The sequence below is a fragment of the Ptychodera flava genome, chromosome 19 (assembly GCF_041260155.1).
Source record: "Ptychodera flava strain L36383 chromosome 19, AS_Pfla_20210202, whole genome shotgun sequence".
Classification (NCBI taxonomy): Eukaryota; Metazoa; Hemichordata; class Enteropneusta; family Ptychoderidae; genus Ptychodera; species Ptychodera flava.
In genome coordinates this window covers 31,014,780-31,037,391 of record NC_091946.1, presented here as the reverse complement: position 1 = coordinate 31,037,391, position 22,612 = coordinate 31,014,780, and the positions used below count along the sequence as shown (strand labels likewise).

Genomic DNA, 22,612 nt, shown 5'->3' with positions numbered 1-22,612 from the left:
GTATCAGTGTTCATTCTTTGGAATCGTAAGGTTTAAAGTTAACCTTCTCGCTGTTTAAAATGTCAACAGGCTCAAGATCTCTCTTATGCTCACGATAAGTTCAAACCCTGTGCAGATGTAAGTCTTCCGTCATCGAAAACGTTGTGTAGAACGATCTGCGATTGCTTTTCTGTATGGTTCAAGAGCAATTATCTGAAGCGGGATAAGATTAGGCGAAGACTTTCTTTTCAAATATCACAGAATTTTGTCGTATATATTCGAAAGTGAATATGGTAGCATGACAACCGTGCGCCGTACTGGAGAAACCAAATAAGCAACAATCGAAGAAGAGGGTCACTGTCCTCGCCAAGAAAATGCTGCACTTTGTTTTGTTTTTTTTATTTATCATTGACCTGTGCGTGATTCTGTTGCACATTTTCCCAAGTTCATGGACACAGACTTCTACACATGGTTGAATATTTACAAGCTCAAGCCACACACAGAGATGATCAACAAACAAAGCAAACATACACACCACAAAACACAGTCAAATCCATGAAAGAAAGATGTATGGACTTCTTAAAATATGAACAATAAAGAAATATGACTCGTATTTAGCCAAGTAACTTCATTGCTATTCACATGGTATAGGGTTCATTTGATATGTAATTTGCCTGCAAATATATGTGCAAATTACCAATCGATTTTCTTCTGATGTGCACAAAGTGAAAATGCTTTGTATCAATTGCACAAGCATTGGTTAGATATTCTCAAACACATTCATAAATTTTAGAAATGAATGAACCTGTTGAGACTTAATCATTGGTGTATTTTATCATACTATTTAGGGTTTTTGATCCTATATCCGCATTAACCTCCTACCACTTCAATGCACCTATTATGAAAACATTCTCATATTTGTGAATCGGTAATTATGAAACCGAACCATTGAAGAATCAACGACTGACTTGTTACTTTCGAGAATTCGTCCACATTGTCATACGAACAGACACAGCAGAGCATGACTGATTCCGTGGAAACAAATTCGCTTGAAACGACTGAACGACAGTTTTTCAAAAAAGAAATGGGTTTACAAAACCCTACAACTGCAAAAAATGTGCCGCTGTATTGTTTATTCGTACATGTACATTTGAGACCGCTGGCTGTCAGTTGCTGCGCGAAAAAAAGATGAGGAAGTGAGATCTTTTGTACAGTATGCGGAATGGAGCCAGACTGTGTCGCCGTCTTGCAAAAGTACATGTAGATTATACACAAAGTTTTGTAGCATAAGAGTTTGTCGCTTTGAGGTTGGACTACTGTATACTTGTGCTGGAAACGACAAACACTAGTGTTCTATACACCTCCCTTTAGTACTGTCTCGAAGCTTCCTGCCGGGTGTTGCTGAGGGGATCCAATCACGTGACTAAAACGACGACAACAGCACAGAAGTAATGTGCCCTCAAAAACACTCCTTCCAAAGCTGTTTTGAAACTCCTTCCGTTTGGCTTCAGGGTTTACCGTCTGTAACAAAGAGAAAATTCGTAATGAATTTTGAAAAATTCATAATGAACGTTTTCCGCAATATCAATATCTGATGCCGTGACAATTAGATTTTGTGTGATCAATTGTAACAGTCGTGCACATCATGTCTTAGCAAATCTCATCTATCTTGATCAGCAGCCATGATGCCGGTTACATGATATGCATACACGTTATGGACAGCACAGACGTTCGGCTTGTAGCACCGTGTGGCCTCTGTCACAGGGTCCAAAGACATAGAAAACTTACAATAAAAGAAACATACATACATACATACATACATACATACATACATACATACATATCTTCATGCACATACGTCATTATCTGTTCTTATACACATGTACACATGTAGCCATGCAGTACAGACAAATATACAGACGACGGTGATGGAATGACTGTGTACAGGCATAGCTCTAAAAAATCTTGCAGATTTTCTGCGTGACATTCATATCATCAACACATGAAGGAAAAGCTATTATGACACACACACGCAAACACATACACGCATATCCTGTAAATAACGCAAAAACGTTCTGAACACGCACTTGCATGGTCTTATAGTGCACGGTCTTCACTGTCAGCTGCTCATACGTCAGAAAGACAAACACGCACATGTATCAGGGACACTGAATCGTGTGCATTGCAACAACAGCGACGGTGAACAAAACATATATTTGAGATTATTAAACGCTATTGGTAATTGTCTTCAGGCCAAAATGTGGTTGGAAGCATAAAGTATACATGTGAATGAATAGTATGACGATATGTCCAGTAACGGAAAACACAATGTACCTAGTCAAGGGTACAAGGGTAGGAGGAATATTTAGGTACATTGTCTTTCTGTATGGCGCGGTTATATTTTGTACTTTGCTACAGCAAAGCGCATCGATACATAAAGAAACAAGTTTATCACGACTACTGGTACCGGTGATCAGTCTACACATTTCATAGCAAAACGAGCCGAGGCAAGCGTAAGGCTTTTCAAATTTTAAGAACGTTCTCGTTCACAACTTGCGAATCACTCGTGACTTCTAGCTCCATCTTACTGTTTGGCTCTTTTCTGAAGCTACATACACTGGTGGCTTTTATCTTTTTGTCAAATTCATGGGAAGACGCTCGAGTATTGGACATGCGCATTTGACTAAATTGTTCAGCGCGTTTTACCGTGATTAACTTGCTCATCATTATAGAACAAGGAAATAAAATTTTTATGTCCTGTCGCGCCAACCCATATGTACAGTGTACTCCAATGTGCCAAACGTTTGCCAATAACCCTGTCGTTTAGAGATTGAAGTACATATAGTTTGGTGCTCTGGGTCATCGCGATGCATTGGTCTTGTTGGCATATTAAGAGCTCATATCAAAGGGCCTTTTCGTCCCTGTCAAGAGCGTCATTTTTTGATCGAAAGGCACAGCCAATATGCCTGCTATTAAGAAAATTAAAAAATTCAGCCCCCATAAATCTATGTATTTCAGCCGAGACTCTGTCACATTAAATATTAACGAGAAACACGACGACAACATGGGTAACAAACAAACTCCGTACCATTTGACGCTCTTGCAAGTTTAATCGTGGATGATCCGTTATTTCCTCATCAATATGCTGAAGTTGATGATACTCTTTCACCTGCTCGCCGTCGATGTTTTTGGTAAGTACTTGAATTACTCATACACCATTCACCTCTGAAAAGAGCAAGAAAGCTACGTAGATACATACATACAGAACACACATATGTGCACTTCAGTATATAAGTGTCTTCGTGTCAGAGAGAGAGAGAGAGAGAGAGAGAGAGAGAGAGAGAGAGAGAGAGAGAGAGCAAAATAAGCATGAAAAGGACTAGTCTGTACAGGGCTCATTTGTTACCAAATCGCATTCAAGAAAAATTCCGCAAGCGTTTAACAGTTCCCGACCAAGATATGTTTTGAGGGATGTTTAAACGATAGTACAAAACTTATCAGGTAACACAAATCGTTAACTTATATGGAGTCTGACGTCATATATGTTTGATGTTATATTTAATTATTAAAATAGGAGCTGTTGTCTTGATGTGCCTTTGTTGAACTTTCCAATAAGAAGCTTTGGGAAATGTATTCTCTTTTGTAGGTTACCCTCGTAACGCGGAACTATTTATATACGGTAGTAACTGAAAAAAAAATTAAGAAGGGATATTGATTTTGCGATCTGTGATTGAGGCATGAACAGCTGAACCTTGTCTCGATTGTCAGAGTATTTCTAGAACTGTTCAAAGTTATGTGTTAACTGTAAACTATGGCGTGACGGCATTATGTTAACATTAAATTTAGACAAGGATAATTTGATCATACAATCCACAAACCGCTCCACTGTTACGTAGAAGAGATAAATTGTGAACACCAATGCAATTTCGGAGCATGAACCATATCTCAGTATAGAAATATTTTCGAAGTTGTTTAAAAACAACTTCTTTGGGAACAGGTCTGGGTCAATATCCATTCGAATACATGTAGTTTATTGTGTTGCTTTTGTTGCTTAATAAAATGTCATGTTTCTCCAATTAAAAAGGCACTGATCGTCAAAAATCGACAATCTTTTCTATTTAGACAGTGACGCCATAGAGAAGTCTTCTACAAAATTTGATCAGGCAAGTCAATTAGCACGCATGATAAGTCACCTGTGTCATATTTCCGGCTGATTTATCACAGGTGAATACTTTAGCGAATAGTATTTCAGCGATAAATATTTGCATAGGATAGCGTAGGAGAATGTTTTGAAGAGAGAACTCTTTTTCACTTGCGTTGCCAACGTTGCAATTATTGTAATTGCACTACAGCGATGACACTGGAGCTTTTTCTCTGTACATGTTCCATACGTGCAGGATTAGTGGTACGAAAGTGCACATTTCTGGCTAATTTTTCCTAAGATTTCCCCATTTTCATGTCAGTCTGTATAATGGATCCGGTTGACTGGCGTGACGATGCACAGAGAAATCCCCTGTTCAACAACATTCAAACAGATGTTGTATGTTGAGAGGTAACTAACAATCGCGAGCAGTATCGATCGAAAGTACCTGGCGCGGTGTCACGATGATGTCACCGACGCTACACAGTGCACTGGTCAGTTGCACTTAGTAAGTGCGATGTTTCCAAGTTCAACAAGTGATCATGTCGTGTTCGAAAAAACCCAATGGAATGGCAAGAAAATGCCCTAAAATCTTAAAAGTCGACAAATATTTAGGTAAATTAAGCTTTGCTTGTGATAAAATGAAAATGAAATGTAATATAGGGTTATTCACAAAATACGGCCCTGTATGGACGAGGGCTCGGCTCGTCCAATACGTCCGTCACTCACTGAGCCCGAGTCCATACAGGGCCGTATTTTGCGTATAACCCCATTATTATACACCTCCCTCCATTAATCGTCCGTATAAACTAATTCTATGGTAAATTTTGAGGGATGCAGCACGCGCGATATGAGTGGAACGCGCGCAATTGTTGAAATAAAATTGCTACAAACCCCAAACATGCGCGTCGCGCGCCCGGGTCGCGCGTCTTCCGTATTCGGGACTCCGCGTACTACACAAAATACTGAAAGTTATTGGACGGTCAAACTCCCATAGGTTACGGCAGTAGGTGTATAATAATATAAAGTAATGTAATTCCCTTATTTGATATAAGGAAAAAGTTGGAGAATCAGGCCTATAACTTGTTTATTGTCCATATAGTTGTTCCATGGTAAAGCTGCATCACGGTCCCTCGAGGGACCGTGGCTGCATCCAGCAATAAACTTGAACTTTTGCTCATACATTCATCAAGGAAACTTAATGTCATTCTCTTTCGAAGTCAGGAAATAATCGGATGCCACGGTACAAGGTGTGTTCCTGGTGAAATGAATTACCTAACATTACAAAATTTTGATATTCAAGATGTCCTCCATGGCTGCAGTTGTGTTAACTGTGTGCGGGAAATATAATGTTTCTATTTGTCACAAAATTAAGACGTGAAAACTTATTATGTAATCTAAGAGGTAAAAAATGCTTACGTCACGTGTCCTTGACTGGTCCACAGATTGAGTGGACTTACTTTGATGACGTTTGTTTTCAAGTGTGACCGAAGTTCCAGCCAAAGTTTAATACACGCGTACTTTCATCTTCGTGGCGAGAACGACGTCAAATTACTAATATCACATATAAATCCTTTGTTCAATTGCTGGAGAGAGGTATGTGCCCCGTGTTTGGTTTACACGCGATCGACTTTTGTCCCCTCCGTGTACATGTCCAAATAATTTTCACCTTTGACCTCGGTATTATTGTGTAAGGTGTCTCGTTCAAAGTTTGGCTGACGGTAAGTCGATACAAAGTCAATGTAGACACAATTGTCCAATGTTAACACGTTTGTATTATGACATGATAACTTAGAATGTCTTATTTTCATATCCGTCTATAAATTGCTTTTAGAAATGTTTTCATTCCCAACAATGCATGTCAAGTAGCTGATATTGAGCAACGGCGAACTGTTATAAAATTAGGTCACTACCCTTGCTGTCCATTGTTCATATAGCCCACTGTCATCAGCTCCCTGGTGACTGGTATTTTGTTATGGTGTGATATCTGAGTAAGTTCTTTGGGTATGGCCAAAAGCACTTTGGTGTATCATTCATTGGCAGCAAGGATTCATGCTGCTCGTTTCTATTTGAGGTACCTTAATCAGTACCTCTGCGTGGCAGGGTTGTGTCTTACCGGCTATAAGGTGGGAGCACGGGAGCACTACCACTCAGAGCTAGGTAACCCCTAGTTGTACTACATGTAATTGTAGCCCATGGGCCTATGTTTGCCGCGTTGGCTATTCAGCCCCGGCCCGTAGGGGCTGAATATCCAACACGGCAAACAAAGGCCCGTGGGCTACAATTATTGCAGCTAGGTAACCCCTCCATGGTTTCATGCATAGACCTACACCTCTTCAAATATGTGGTCTGCAACCAGAATTAGAAAGAACGTGAACCGTTTAATTATTAAGGAGAAATGAGCTATATAGATTAGCTTCACCAACTTTATCATGATTACTGAAGTTCCATGTTCTCCATAAAGAAAACTGAAGCCGGCGCTCGATGGTATAGATAGTCATGTGGGCGTTTGCGAGCACCACTTGTTTAAAGGAAGGATGTCATCCTGTCTGCGGCTGCGCCACTTTTAAAGTTGATAAACATTGCCTTTTCCCAGAAATTGGTGACCAATTTCAAGTAAATGTGAAGCAAATTCAGCATTTGATGGACATTCGTAGTTCATCTGTTTTGTAGCTTTGGAATCACTTGAAGATTTTGCCAAAAAAACTTTGGTTGCGTTCTTTCGTTCACATATATGCTTCGGCCATGGTCACCAGTTTCGGTACAGCGCCCATTTTAATAAAAAGGTTAGGATATTCACAAGGGATGCTGGAATATTTCGTGCATAGCGACAGACCCTTCGTATTGGTCCCATACATGCATGCATGCATACATGTATGTATGTATGTATGTATGTATGTATGTATGTATGTATGTATGTATGTATGTTGCTAATGAAATTGTCTATTATTTTTGGGGAGTCAATATATAATATAATAACTGTTATTAAACTCATTGCTTATATATATGTATTCCTTATTAACAGAACATTTAGAAGATGGTGACAGTTGTTTTGATTGTTATCGCCGGCGCCATTTTAGCGTACCTGTCTTATTGTCCATTGCCTTCTGGGATAGCTGAACCTTGGCGCATTAGATGCACCAATGTCAGACACATAATTCCAGATCTTGTGGTAGGTCTCTCCATTGCTCTCCTCTACCGTCTATTGTCTGTCTGTTTCCGTCTGCCTTTCAGTTGGTCTTCTCGCCTGCCTGCCTGTCTGTGTGTCTGTCTGCATATGCCTTCCGGTATGTCTCTGTCCCTTTGTCTGTCTACCTCTGTTGGTCTATCTGTCCGTCTTCCTATACACACACACACACTCTCTCTCTCTCTCCTCTCTCTCTCTCTCTCTCTCTCTCTCTCTCTCTCTCTCTCTCTCTCTCTCTCTCTCTACCTACCTACCTACCTACCTACCTACCTACCTACCTACCTACCTATCTACCTACCTATTGTTTTTAAAGCTTAATTTCTGCACATTTATCTTTATTGATTTCACGGTCGATTCAAAATATAATCTTGAATATTACACAGGCAAGAGGAGCGGTTTACCTCGGGTTTGCAGACCCATTGAGTGCCCTGAGGAACTACTATAGTTTTGATAAATGGTTGGTCTCCAAATTTTGCAAGGACGAACCAAGCGTGACCTTTACTGACACCAAGTTCGATGGGGTTAGCGTGCGAATATACCAACCCCTTGAGAAATCAGAAAACCCAATACCTGCTATGGTGTACATTCACGGTGGCGGATGGGTCCTCGGTACAAAAGGTGGGCTAAACAACAAGGTCGAGATATTTCCATGTTATTTGGTATCCAACTTGCAATTGCATAGATTTTGTGCATTTTTATGTTTTGATCGTAACGGAACAGTGAACCTGGGTCCACTGTATCTACGGCTTCGTTCATGTCCAGAAAAAATGTAAATCTAGACTGATTGACAAGATAGAATGCCCCACGAAGTCAGATATTGACTCAAAAATCTTACAAATCTTTACTGTCTGATATATGATGACTTGGACTATTTTGAAAAAGTGTTTACAGTACAATTTCTTTTCACAGTTGTGTCTTGATTCGGAACATGAAGGTAATTCCACGTGACTGCGTTGTGGCATAGATCGTAACATAGGGTCTATGATTGTAGGCATGTGTCATTCACGTCAATATTGGAAGAGCGGCTATCACCATATCTCATATCTATGTTACCTCTGACCTCATGCAAAACCCTCTAACCTCAGGCCTCCGTGCTCAGACAAGTCTGCTAAGTCTGCTGGAATTTGTTCGTTTGTAGATCAAAGAGGTATATGGCAATCCGCGTAAGCTGCGCAAAATCTAATCTCGCAGATTCTTAGGTTAGGTCTACACATTTCGAACTTACATTGTGATGATTCGAATTTGTCGGATTCGAAGGTAGTTCGATACGATCCGAAGTTAGGACGAGAGGAGTCGAAGATGGTTGTATAAGATCCAAAGTTTAATTTCTTGAATTCGAAGACTAGTCGATTGAATTTGAAGGTCAGATGCGAGGATTCGAAGACAGGTTAACCTTTTAGTTAGTACCTTCCACTTTTCCCATCATGCTCGAGAAATTACGTAATACGGTAATCCGGCATGTTACTACATACATCGTAATTTTTAATTACAATGAGATGTTACTTCGACGTTGGTGACAAAAATTAACCAATATTGCATCCATTGTAAACCGATCGCCAGGCTAAATCTGATTTTCTGTGACGACAATTCGGATTATTTGTGCTCTGAAGTGTACATAAATTGTTTTGTGCATGTTTCTTGCTTTTAATTATGTACGTCGTGACCTTAGCGTACTTTTTGTGACGAGTCGTCACAAAAAGTACGCTAAGGTCACAGGCGCTCGGGTCGTTACAAAGAACACGGTCTTAATGTACCGGTTTGAATACATTTACACTCAATAAAGATGCTAATATAAAGTTTGGTTTACTACATGAAACAAAGGAATGGAAGAGCAGCCATATCTACATGTATGCTGTGCCAAATATCCCTCTGTTCTGCGACTTTAGAGTGGTGTTCGTCCGGGTCGCACACTTAGTGAGCGAGCCGAGCGGCCAGACAGCGAGCAGAGACAAGCGGCCAAGCATCGCTCTGGATACAGAAAGGGGATATATTCGGCACAACATAGGCGTGATTGCCCCTTCTATTCCTTCGTTTGAAAAGCGTACACCGACTTTCATGATTTCTATTCACACGTTTATTGAGCATGCATAAATGTCACGGTACTCCAGCAGTAATGAGCAGAGCGCCTGCGCGGAACAGACTTGACGCTTCACCCTGTCACAAAAATTGGTTTGTAGGTAAACTCGACAACAGTACCATTGTTGGCCGACCAACTAGGAAACGAGCAAAATAAATATAAAAGCAGGGGATAGCAAACTGAGCCGGGTGTCATTCTGCATTGAAAAAGAGGGAATTCTGATATTTTATTCCATACACATGGACACAGGTATCACACTGACTTCTCGCTTCTCAAGGCAAGGAAGTGAATTCACATGTACAGACCTTTGAGTAAGTCAATGTAGGGGTCAAAATTTGATCTCACACGAATTCATTATTTTTCTCTGTACAGTTTACATCAGATTGTATGTCACCGAACGTTAAAAAGATTTTATTGCTCTTCCTTGAACAGGCAAGGAAAGCCGAGGTCGGTTTATTTGACACTTCCCCGTGGTGGCTTTCGCGCCAGTCAATGATTTATGAAGTTTTTTTTAATCTTTTCTTCAGATGACTATCACTACGTGGTGAGATACATTGCTGCCAGACTTGGAATTGTTCTTGTGAATATCGAGTAAGGAAACCCTCTCCCATTTATTATACCAGGAATAAACATATATCAATATTACCAACCAGCCCAAAGGTTGACTTGATACTGTAATACAAAAATGCATAATTCATAAATAAATAAATAAATAAATAAATAAATACATAACAAATTTCTTACACGTAATAAATTTGAGACAAAACTTGCACAATGAAATTCCCATCGTTTTGTCCAGAATTTCTTAATGTACTGTGTATACTTTCTAAGTAAGAGCAAGATTTCTATATGTAAATCAGAGGCATGGAATCGCTCCTAACTTATGGTTGTAATATGGTTTTTCAATCAATGTTTCATTCCGCAGCTATCGCTTGTCTCCTGAGTACCCGTTTCCAGTACCAATGGAAGACTGTACAAGGGCCACTGTGTGGTTTCTGCAGAATGCGGCGGCGGACTTCAATGTGGATCCGACCAGAATCGCCTTGTGTGGCGACAGCGCCGGAGGAAATCTGGCTGCTTCCACTTCGGCGAGGTTGACTTTCGATGAGAAATATCAAAATATGGGGTTGCCAAAGTTGAAGTTTCAGGGACTGATCTATCCTGCTATGCAGGCGGTAGATTTTCTGACACCGTCCTACCAGCAGAACGATATAACGTTGTTATCCAAGGACTTAATGACCAAGTTCTGGTCGTGGTATCTCAGCGGAGATTTGAGGCACGCAGAGGCAATGAAAACAAACAACCACACCTGTCGGCGAGTGAGAGTAATCCAACAGCGCCTCCTGAAGCACAGCCTCGTTCCAGAAACATTTAGAATGGAAGGTTACAACTTTGCCCCGAACGAGGAATCTAACGACAGTAGGGTCTGTAATGAAATTCAGGATACTTTGTTGAATCAAGATTTTGCGCCGTTGATGAGAGAAAATTTGACAGGACTACCACCAACATACATAGTGACTGCTGGTTTTGATGTACTTAGAGATGATGGTATTATGTATGCTGAAAGACTGGAACAAGCCGGTGTACCGGTAACATGGCTACATTACGAAGAGGGATTTCACGGTATTTTTACAGGTTATAACAGTTACAATATAGGCAACACGTGTATGAGAGACTTTCTTCGGCACTGCAAAGAAAACTTATGATGATGAAATTTCTTCTGTTTAGGGCCACTTGGAAGATTAGCTTTAGGATAATGGCGTCACTCTCGCCAAAGAAAGTCTACTCCCTCCCTCCCGTTGTGAGCAGTACATGTAATGATATAAATGAATAGCAAGCATTTTCTTACAATGTTCCGGATACCTCCATCGCTAATGAATCTCAAGACAGCGTGTTCAAAGAAGAGTGCGACTCGGGGACAGACAATTCGGACTGTCAAATTTTTACAATACTTTTAGGATCTACAACTAGTGTGGCTTCATTTTGAAGTTCTTGTAGCTGAAAATTCCAACGTCTTTTGTTTAAGTGGAAATTTAAATTTTCCTTATATAGATAACACAGGGATAGAGCCGTATTGGAACCAAATGTCGGCATATTTAATGTAATCTGTGTGTTTGATGACCCCCAATTTTTATTCTTGATTTTGAAAAAGAATGGTCCAAAGCTTTAGAAAAGTTTGAGGAATTTTTAAAGCCTTTCACTTTTGAGGCGCATGCCTCCTTACAACAAGCAAATCGATGTGTGATATTATAGCTGACCGGGGTCCAATCTGATTGAAATCAGATGTAGAGTACGGTGACGTCTTTACTTACGCAGTATTCTCTTGCTGTCGCCTCTCAGCAAGAGAATACCATGCCGAGAATACCGTAAGTATAGACGTCGCCGTACTTTACATCTGATTTTAATCAAATTGACCGGGGTCCAACGTGCAAGGTCTTGACGAGGATGTTATGATGTCTTGTGTTATACCTGAGTCATAACAAGTCGCCGATGAACTCGGAAATATATGAAACCAAATTATCTGGTGAAACAAATCAAGGGAAACGCACTTCAAATGGATAGAAATCAAGTAACCACATGATGCCTTCTTCAATTTTCAATTTATTGCTTTAATATAATGTAACTCAATGGCTAATTGACCGTGCTATTTTCCTGTAGCCTAACTACAATCTGATTGTTTGCCAGCATTGTACATGGCACTAGAATTTATCACAGTTCAATAAGTATTTTGGTAGTTTTTTACAGTGATGTTTCTATGTCAATTAGTTGTTTATTGAAATAATATTGAAATATTTGTTTCCTCTTGTCATGTCAAATTGTGATTATACTCTGAGTGATTTATAACACGATAGATAAACAATAATTTTGAAGTAAGTGAATCAGCTTAATGTGTCACACCATTATAATCAAACTTTCAGTTTCGAAATTCAAGATGAATCAACTCCACAGAGGCAAAACGCAGCAAGGCTATGGAAAGCAACATCACGTTAATATCGAATAAAGTGGCTCGACAATCCATCATGTAACAAAGTGACAATCACACAAAAAGTGGAAAAAACGTTACCTATTCGCATCACTTTCACTAGAAAATGGTACAGATATCGACTCCGTTGTATGGCACAAATTATCACTGATCTCAACATTCACAAATGTAACGAAACTAGTCATGAGAAAATCATGATACACCGACAGTTATATGACAAGTACTGTTGTTAGGGTAACGGGACTCGACGTACTCACCATCGGAGCATGGCGAGTCCAGAATGACGAACTCACTGTCGAACGATGATGAGCTCGAGGCACCATCATGGTGTTGTGCCCTTGAACAAGGTACCCTACTTCTAAATACTGCATTTGGTACTTAATGGATAATGGATCGAAAAGGTCACCGTCACATTCTGACGGTAGAAAACCCCTTTGTCCGAGTTGTCACATAGTTGTCACTTTGTTGCCTGTAAACTAAAATGATGACAAAATTACCACTGCCATATATATTCTATACTTAGCCAACCCTATCACTATTGCAAATCGGGAGGAAGCCACTGAACAGCATTACAGGTCACGTGGAAGTCAGGTGACATTATTACTCTACGGGAAAATCACCACCGCATACGTGCAAAGCAAATGGCGAATATACAAACATATCTACTGAACGGCCAGCAGAGATCTACTTTGAATCTTCGTTGTGGAATAAACCTTATCCGCGTTTTAAGATCTCTGTGAAATAAATAACTGTATTAGACTTGGTACCTGTCGTATAAATCTCATACAGTTTAGCAAATGGCTGAAATTAGCCGAGCCAGTTGGTCTTAAACTGTGCAAGCAATGCTAATGTTAGGTCTGTATTTTTCTTTGGAGATTTCAAGTCCAGTCTACAATGATACCTGACCTGCAGCTGGTAGTTTGACAGACATTTGCCCAAAAATCATTGTAATGAAAGCACGTACTCTTTCAAGTGGGTACACAAATATGAAGCGTATATCTGAACTCTGAACTTTCGCGCTCGTGGGAACTACATAGTTTATTTATTTATTTATTCATTCATTTCTTTATTTTGGCGTGAAAAACATAAGTATTTTTGATTGATCACTCGATTGATTGATTGATTGATCGATCCAGAATGATAATATTCAACAACACACTCGGGAAGATGTGGCTTTGATGTCGACGTTCAAAGCTAAATATGCACGTAGCAGTTTAACCGTGACCTTTTTGTGAATTCCTAAAAACAGTGCTTCCGCTGAGGTATGTGGTCTAGACGAGTATTAGACGACCTAAGTGGGCATGAGCCCCTTAAGCTCGGCTGAATTTATCACACTGTTTTCAAAAATACCCCTATTGCTCTATTAAATGATTTAATTTACACTATATTGACACATGCGTACTAGGCGTGAATGTTCAATATCATAATTACGCGATATTAATATTTTTTTTTGGTATTTCATCAGGGCTGAGCTCTCATTTTACTCTATAATACGTGGAAATTCACTCCATGGGTAAAGATCACACATGAAAAACCCGTCGACGGCGCTTCCAATATGATGTGGGTGTCCTTTTATACTACTACTATACTTTATTGGACGCCCCGAACACGACGTTTTTAAGTGTGATCCGTACCGTTCAATGATTTTTCAAGTGTTTACAGCAGAAAGAAAGCTCAGTCCGGAGGTAATGCCAAGAACGTCAGTATTAATGATATTCATAATGATATGAATATAGTAATTCTAAGACTGTTCACGCCTAGTTAGCCTGTGTGTTCATAGTATCATTCGAACACAACTTGGCAACATCACTTCACCCAACCAATCAACACTGATGCGCTGGTGCTTAACTTTGCTGTTCGAAATGAACGCCCTCGTACTAAATGAATTTTTCATTTAGACTCTCCTTTGTCTGACAACTAATACACTATTGAACAGAACGACAAAAATTTTAAAAAGTTACAAATGATGACTATGCGTTCATAGTAGCATCTACGAATGATGTGTACATAATATCGTCAAGTTGAGTTGATTAATTGTCTATGGAATTATTTGATTGGTTGTTGCGTGTTCTGGATTGACCTCATTACCTCCGCAAAAAGTCATTTTCAAACCTACACGAAACTGGCGGTATTTCAAGGCGTATATAACCGGGTTGACGGTGCAGTTGCAGTAAAGGAGTATCACGGTGAAGTTCATCAGTCGTTCGTCATAGAACAGTGCTGCACTAATGTTGTACAGCAAGAAAAGAACCTGGTTTGGTGTCCAACAGACCACGAAGGCAGCGAAGACCAGGCAGAGTGTTTTGTAGATGTTGCGACGTGCTCGAACCATTGAAGTGTCTTGTCCGAGCGAGGATGGCTGAGCTGGGAGATCTTTCAACTCCTTTCCCATGCGCACGTAGGCATAGGACATGCTGAACACGGGAATAAGGTAGTTTATCAAAAATACAGCCGTTCCCATAACTCTCTGACGCATCAGGCCCAAACTAACGCGTGCGCAGTAACCATCTCCACGGACGACCAGCGAAAAGGCGAAGGAGGCGTAAGAGAAACTCAACACCCAGGTGACGAGCATCGTTAGTATAGCTTTGTTTTTATTGAAGAATGCGACGTACTTCAACGGATAGAGAATTGCGAAGTATCTCTCATACGTCAACACCAGGAGGTTGTAGGTTGAGGCGTATAAACTACCCCACATTACAAATCTTGATACCCAAACACGACACAGAAATTCACCAGCGAGACCGTCGGGAACGGAGTTAATCGGTATGAGATGAACCAACACTATGGCAACGGAGGAGACTAGGTCTATCGCAGCCTGACTCACGACGAAAAAGTTTGACAGCGTCCGTAGAGTCTGGACTCGATAAACGACCAGAAAGACCAGGCCGTTGTTTATGACTCCGACGAAGCCGACTGCAATTATCAAGCTCTGTATCATTTTCTCGTAGTTAGCGTCCTTCACCAACACCACTTCACTTGGACCTTCACTGGCAGTTGAGTTGTTGAAAACAGCCATCTCTACCCACACCGTACGTTCTCCTTTAAATCTTGTTCTGGTAAATAAAGAATGGCGAATTTTAAACGCGTCAAACAGTAGTCAACGAAGTGCGACAGTCACTGTAGATTTGTATTATTATAGACCTTTAAAAAGGACTTTAGGACCTATCGTATGATCGCCGATTCCTCTAGCATGTATCTAGACATAAATCAATAATGATAATTTCTGAAATAATAAAAACAAAACTAAACGAATGTCTAAAGACGAAGGTTTGTCCCTATGAAAATTGCACTGCTATAAATAGCAGCCGGTTATTCGCATTGAAAACAGCACTCTCAGTTCGGCTTATCGAACGATACCTCGCAAATCAGATGTCAGTACGCACAAAACTTTGCTGAAGACATCGAAATTTTAAATACGGAAAAAAATTGAAATTTAAAGAATCATTCTAGACACAAACAGTGCATAGTGTCATTTATGCTTAGGGATGCAATAGCACCAGTATATAGAAGACTCTTGGCATAGAAAAAACATTGAACAGCCTTCACGTGGTGAGATCAATGCAGAAAATTACTCCATAACTTACCTTTTCGTGCAAGAACGCGGAGACTTCAAATAGCCAAGTCAACATATCATGCAAAATGTCGACTTTCCCCGATTTCAGGTAAATATTAATATCGGTCTCCAAGATGACGTCACAGGGATTTTACACTCCGGTCTAAAATCCTGAGCAATTCGGGAACCAATCAACAAGCTTTATGATAATACTGTAAGTCACATTGTTACAGAAAGGCACTCCACACGTTATTAACCCTTTCACCATCATGGTTTCGCCCGAACCTATTGTTATCAATGGTGATTGTGGACCTGTATACACAGAATTGGGTGTAGTGTGAAAAGGTCAAACTTAGTTATGATCACGAAGTCCCAAAACATTTTTAAAAGTGAAGCAGTTACATTTTGAACAATATCCATTCAAGTTAAAATGTGCATCGAATGTTTGATTTTTCTACAAAGATAAATTCACAGACATTTTCTCATTTTTCTCATCAAGTGGAGCTAAAATATGCATAGAATGTTTGGTGTTTAACCGAAGATGAACCTCAAAGAAATATCATTTACATACGCTCTGGTGCCGTGGCGGCGGAACTTCGTCTTTGACAGAAATGGTCCTATTATAACGAAGCTCTCTCTTACACAAAAGCGACCATCCCTTGGAGGTAAAAATTTAAACCCGCCTGACTGCATGCAGGTATAGGCTATTCTCGGCGTTCAGTGGACAGAAAATTCAACATTTAAAACCTTAGGACCTTCCAGGCTGTTATTGAATGGCACAGTCACAATGTATAAGACCTTCTGGGGTAGTTTTGTGGATGGAATATTCGGATCAGTGGCTCGACGGCAGATCTGTAAGGCGGCTCAGAGCGAAGAGTCACCGCTTTGCAAAAGAAGCGACATGGTAAATGAATAATTCTCTGAGAATATCGCCTTAGGTAAACGAGATATGACGAGAGAGATACATATTTAAAAGACTGTATAGCATCGCTTAAATGGCACCGTGACGAAGTTTTTGGGTCGAAAACTTAGTCGAACGGCTTATGAGCAAGCCTGCTACGCCTTTAGCAAGAGAAGTGACTTTTGAATTCAAGGAGGGGAGTAGCTTATTTAGTAATGGGGTATTGCTGTATTAACAATATCATTGAGTTTTCCACTACTCCTAGTTCCAAAACCTTAGCACAAAAAGCAACTTGTATATTACGATCCATCGGGAATAATTGCAAATGTTCTATTTTCGAAAGAAAAACAACAAAGTTAAAAAAAACCCGAGGTGTATTTCTTCATCTTTCTCATGAATGAGGTTTTTTCATTGAGGCGCTTGCACGTAGACCGTCTATTATTTCTATAGCGTGCGAATAGCATTGTACTCAAGCATGTTCAATGTTCCATTCTTACAAATAAAACCAATGAAAAGAGTGGCGGGGGGGGAGGAGGGGGTTATATGCAGGATATGAAGCTTCAGGTTTTATTGAATAATCAAGCAAAAAACCCCAAAAAGTATTGAAATGAATAAGAAGGAGATATTCAAGATTACTGATACGTACAAATACATGCTGTATGCTTTATTTTTGTGATATAATTGAACAGCAACGTGGCATATTTGCAATTTCCGACCAACATCATGCCTAAGCCTCTCTCTCGTGGTGCACATTCATAATTTGGTTACCCATCAATCACTAGTCGAAAACTTACAATTGCCAATTAAATTGAAGTGAACCCGATAGGCCTAGAGACAGACATGTATGTACGTGACTGTAACTGTACCACGATGGAAACCCTTTACCTAAGCACTTGGCCAACACTTTAGATTCGTTGACGTAGAAACGCTTAGGGGGGGGGTCTTATAACGTTTTCTTAGCTAGCCTTATCAACTTGAGCCAAAGAGTGCCAATTCCTTTCTTAGCTAGCTTTATCAACTTGAGCCAAAGAGTGCCAATTCCTAGAAAGACAACCTGGTAAAAAAGAAAGATATGTGGCTTCATAATTATAGCAGAATCTACTCAAAACTATCCACAGAAAGCTTCTAAGATTTTCTCAACTTTTCTTTTTCGAGCACCTGGCTCAATTACGCGACGAATTAAGAGAAAATCGCATGCAATATACTACAATAGGTCGACTTCACATACTGTGAGTATTGCCTGTAAATTTATCGTCTGTCTGTCCACGTGTATGTATGTATGTATGTATGTATGTATGTATGTATGTATGTATGTATGTATGTATGTATGTATGTATGTATGTATGTATGTATGTATGTATGTATGTATGTATGTATGTATGTCTGTTTGTATGTATTTATGTCTGTCTGTCTGTCTGTCTGTCTGTCTGTCTGTATGTATGTCTGTCTGTCTGTCTGTCTGTCTGTCTGTCTGTCTGTCTGTCTTTCTGTATGTATGTAGACATTCAATATTCGATACTATAATATTTAGGTGTCACGTCTCAAAAAATCATCTGTCAATTCATGTAAGTTAACCATGCGTTCGTTTGAATTTTCCGGTAAAGCACACATTGTCACACCCCTAACAAAAGGTATTTTTCAAATTACGGGTATTAACTTACAAATCATGGCATTCCCAGTCACGATTCTTTATCGATGTATTTTCAATAGGCCCGGTAGATCTATTCTTCAATCATCCGAGGACCGTCCACAGGAGTAGCCGCGTTCGTACGTGACCATCGAAGAGCAGCGAACGATTTAATGCTGGCGGCATCCGGAATCGTTTAAGGCAACGAACTGGTCCGTGATTTTAAGATCGAAAAGTGTGAATGGACGTCATAGAAAGGCCTGCAACTGTTGTCATGGTATTGTGCGCTATCCTCTCTTCTTGTATCCATAGAAACGTCCCTCGTCTGGAGTTCTGGCGCACGGGTTGAACAGAAATGCACTCGGGGTTTCTCCGCCGTGGTTGGCGAAGAGGAAAACTTTAGAATGCGGACAGGATGGGTGTACCGACATCATATAATACTAACCGAACAAGTCGAATGTCTCCCGCACGTACAGCGAGCTCTCCCGATGTCTAACAATCTTTAATTCTTGCATGTTTTGCTACAGAAGGGTTTGTCAAACTTCACGAGGATTTCAGAATTGGTTCCGAGTTTGTTGAAACGTCAATAGGACTCTCGCAGCTGTGGAAAACACATTCAAAGTAATATTCCATTCATTACTTAACCTACAGCGAACTGTTTTACAGTTAGCATTTACAATCTTTCAGGAGATCAGAAACGAATTAAAATTGCAAGTCATTTAGTTTTCGCAAATTCCATCCGTTTTCGCTCGGATTCACCATAAACTGCCCGACTAACATGTTCTCGAACGACGAATGGCTTATTTCTTGGAAATAATTCAGTTGTATCAGTCCCTCGGAAAAAATGTACTCAAATCTCAAATGTCAGTTTTTTTGAATACGTTTCATCTCAAACAGGTTAACTAGCCCAGAAGAATGCGTCGAGTTCTGTTCGCAAAGAAGTAATACAAGATTCGTCTTTATTTTCATAACCTTCTTCCGATTGCCTGCCATCCAGTTCAACTAATTAGGCACACACCCACACACACACACACACACACACACCCACCCACACACACACATACCCACACACACACACACACACACATATATATATATGTGTGTGTGTGTGTGTGTGTGTGTGTGTGTGTGTGTGTGTGTGTGTGTGTGTATATATATATATATATATATATATATATATATATATATATATATATATATATATATATATATATATATATATATATATATATACACAACTGAGTTGATCAGGATAATCTAAAATATTACATTTCCACTACAAATTTGTTTCGTATAGGCTGCAGAGCCGCCTACACTCATCGGGTGGCTGTGATCGACTGAAACTTTGGGCGGGAACGATTTCTTTTGTTTTGTTTTTGTTGGCTGATTCAGCCATCACACCATACCAAGATGCACTCAAAAAGAGCGGCTACGACCACCAACTCACTTTCAAACCCGTACAACAACAGGAAAAACGCACAAGAACACGACACATCATATGGTTCAACCCACCGTTTGACAATAGCGTCAACACCAACATCGGGCGCAAATTTCTACATTTAATCGACAAATGTTTCCGCCACGATCATCCACTCAGGAAGATATTCAACAGGAATACACTCAAACTAAGCTACAGCTGTATGCCGAACATGCAAAGTATTATCACTTCACACAACAAATCAGTACTTGCCAAAGAAATAGAAAACAAGAATACAACCGCCACCGTCGCCACTAAATGCAACTGCAGACAAAAGAACAAATGTCCACTGCCAAGAAAATGCCTCACTGAGCGTGTTGTTTACCGAGCAACGGTCACCAGAGAAGACAACAATACACACGCAACATATATCGGCCTGACGGAAACTCCATTCAAAACAAGATATAATATCCACATGCTATCATTCCACAACACAAAATACAGAAACAGCACTGAACTGAGCAAGCACATCTGGTCACTGAAAGATGCAAAGACAGAATACAGGATTGACTGGAAAATAATAAAGCAATGCAGTCCATACTCCAACGTCACAAAAAAATGCAATCTGTGCCTCCACGAGAAATTCATACTCCTCAGATATCCAGAAATGTGCTCCCTCAACAATAGAAACGAATTAGTATCGACCTGCAGACACAGGAGAAAATTTCTCCTGTGCAGTCACTAATTATTCAAGCTTTTGCAACAAACAGGTGCCAACAAAAACAAAACAAAAGAAATCGTTCCCGCCCAAAGTTTCAGTCGATCACAGCCACCCGATGAGTGTAGGCGGCTCTGCAGCCTATACGAAACAAATTTGTAGTGGAAATGTAATATTTTAGATTATCCTGATCAACTCAGTTGTGTATTTAGCTCTACTCTAGTATTGAGCACTCTACTCCAGCTGATCTTGAACTAAACAAGTATATATATATATATATATATATATATATATATATATATATATATATATATATATATATATATATATATATATATATCCGCTACCTTGCACACTAGATACCGAACGCCGTTGCTCTGCTGTGTGTGAGTTCCTCTTTCTGTATATATCAGTCGTGTCAAGTGAAAAATCACGAAACAATAAAATATTCACGTTCCGAATTCATGATCTTAACTTGACACGGTATCTTAAATTACTCGATTGATTCGACCATTGATAAGGGTCGCAGCATGGATATAAAGTCAGTCTGACCTTGAGAGAGTTCAGCCTCAGGAAACTTGCTGATATGGCGAGTCTGTTAATGAAGAAATGATATTAAAAGAAGATAAAGTTCAAGGCGACCTGAAAACTAAATTACCATGGAACATGGCCTGTGTAGGGATCTATCACTGAACAACTTGACTAAAAATTGCAAATCGTTGGTACTTAAAAGTCGATATTTATATTATTCTGGAGGTTACTGATGAATGCTGATTTTCTGGTAACAGACACCTCCCCTTACCATATAAGGACTATTTCAAAGAGAATCACGAACATACACAAATTTCAACATTATTCAAGTAGTCAAAATAAGATATATAGAGAGTGCAGAAAGGAGCTTTAAAATACAATAACGTAAACAAATAATGTTTTCAATCTAGTACTGTGAAATATCGTTTAAAATAGAATGCGCCCCGGGACAGATATTTGGACTCTTAAACTTTAACAATTCTTTTTTGATCTACCACTTGTTGGGGCTCATTTTAAAGCTCTTGCAGTAAAAGAAAAAATTTCACCGGCTTAGTTTTCGCAAATTTTGTTTTTGCCCATAGAGGTGAAAAAAGGGATGGCGGCTATTTTGAATTTCAAATATCGGTAAATGCTAGGAAATTTGTTTCTCTAGTAGCAAACTTTGGACGGTGACCCCTGATTTTTATTCTTGATTTGGTAAGACAATGATTGAAATTTCATTCATGAAAGTTTGGGTAAAAGTGTAAGTCTTTCAATTTCTAGGAGCGTACCACTTTAGTAGCCCTGTCCTCACTGCAAAGTGATGTTCAGTCGCAATTTAACTCACCAATTAAACATTTTGTTTGAGAAGAAATGTCTCACTGTGCAAGTCTGTATGCAAACCATACATATTAAGATGTCGCACAATGAAATATACATGTATATCTTAACGTTTGTATCTATTCTTGGACACAGTTTCAAGATGTCTTATTTACACATTGTCGTTTTGTGTTAGTATTGTGCTTTTGCAATCCGGTGCGAAATTTCGCTTTGATTGAGTCTCTTACTCTGCCTTTCTTAAAACCTGTTACAATTTGTGTGCAGCCCCTCAGTACAGGCAAGTCTCTTAGAAAACTATAAACAATTTTTACATTAGCTTTAACATAGTTCGTGATACAGAAATGAAAGTTTGTGTCAATATATATGTTGCATTACTGTATACAGCTCTGTGCAGATAGACATGCTACAGAATCTGAATTATACTCGCATGATTTCATATGTACCGTTACACAACAGACCTTTCGTTTCATAGTCCAAAAAATTCCTACACGTTTATGATTTTCCAGACCCTGCAACAGCTCTTGAATTCGACATCAGGTACAGCTCAGACTTCGCATTCATGTTTAAAACGTATGATCACGACACAGAAGGAAATCAGAAATCAGATTACTGTCTCATCAACAGACCGCAAATGACCAAATACATAGTAACATATTTTTCGATTGTCATAGTTTTG

At 39.6% G+C, this 22,612-nt stretch overlaps 2 protein-coding genes across 2 annotated transcripts; one reads left to right on the top strand and one right to left on the bottom strand.

The window, feature by feature from the left end:
- Positions 1 to 5,715: 5,715 nt before the first annotated feature.
- Positions 5,716 to 12,395, top strand: LOC139119258 (neutral cholesterol ester hydrolase 1-like). Its single transcript, XM_070682960.1, has 5 exons — positions 5,716 to 5,841; positions 7,146 to 7,292; positions 7,691 to 7,925; positions 9,912 to 9,975; positions 10,310 to 12,395. Exons 2-5 carry the CDS (start codon positions 7,158 to 7,160, stop codon positions 11,088 to 11,090), a joined length of 1,215 nt encoding a protein of 404 aa, XP_070539061.1. The 5' UTR covers positions 5,716 to 5,841; positions 7,146 to 7,157; the 3' UTR covers positions 11,091 to 12,395.
- Positions 12,396 to 14,405: 2,010 nt separating this feature from the next.
- LOC139118150 (kappa-type opioid receptor-like) lies at positions 14,406 to 15,386 on the bottom strand. Its single transcript, XM_070681444.1, has one exon. It carries the CDS (start codon positions 15,384 to 15,386, stop codon positions 14,406 to 14,408), a length of 981 nt encoding a protein of 326 aa, XP_070537545.1.
- Between the last annotated feature and the right edge of the window lie 7,226 nt (positions 15,387 to 22,612).

What these genes read in the sequence shown, in the direction of transcription:
- LOC139118150 (XM_070681444.1), bottom strand. Translation starts at nt 15,386, where the DNA reads ATGGCTGTTTTCAACAACTCAACTGCCAGTGAAGGTCCAAGTGAAGTG.
- LOC139119258 (XM_070682960.1), top strand. Translation starts at nt 7,158, where the DNA reads ATGGTGACAGTTGTTTTGATTGTTATCGCCGGCGCCATTTTAGCGTAC. An exon ending in ATGGGTCCTCGGTACAAAAG is followed by an intron (nt 7,926 to 9,911) that starts GTGGGCTAAACA and finishes TCTTTTCTTCAG; the next exon opens with ATGACTATCACTACGTGGTG. An exon ending in ATTGTTCTTGTGAATATCGA is followed by an intron (nt 9,976 to 10,309) that starts GTAAGGAAACCC and finishes TTCATTCCGCAG; the next exon opens with CTATCGCTTGTCTCCTGAGT.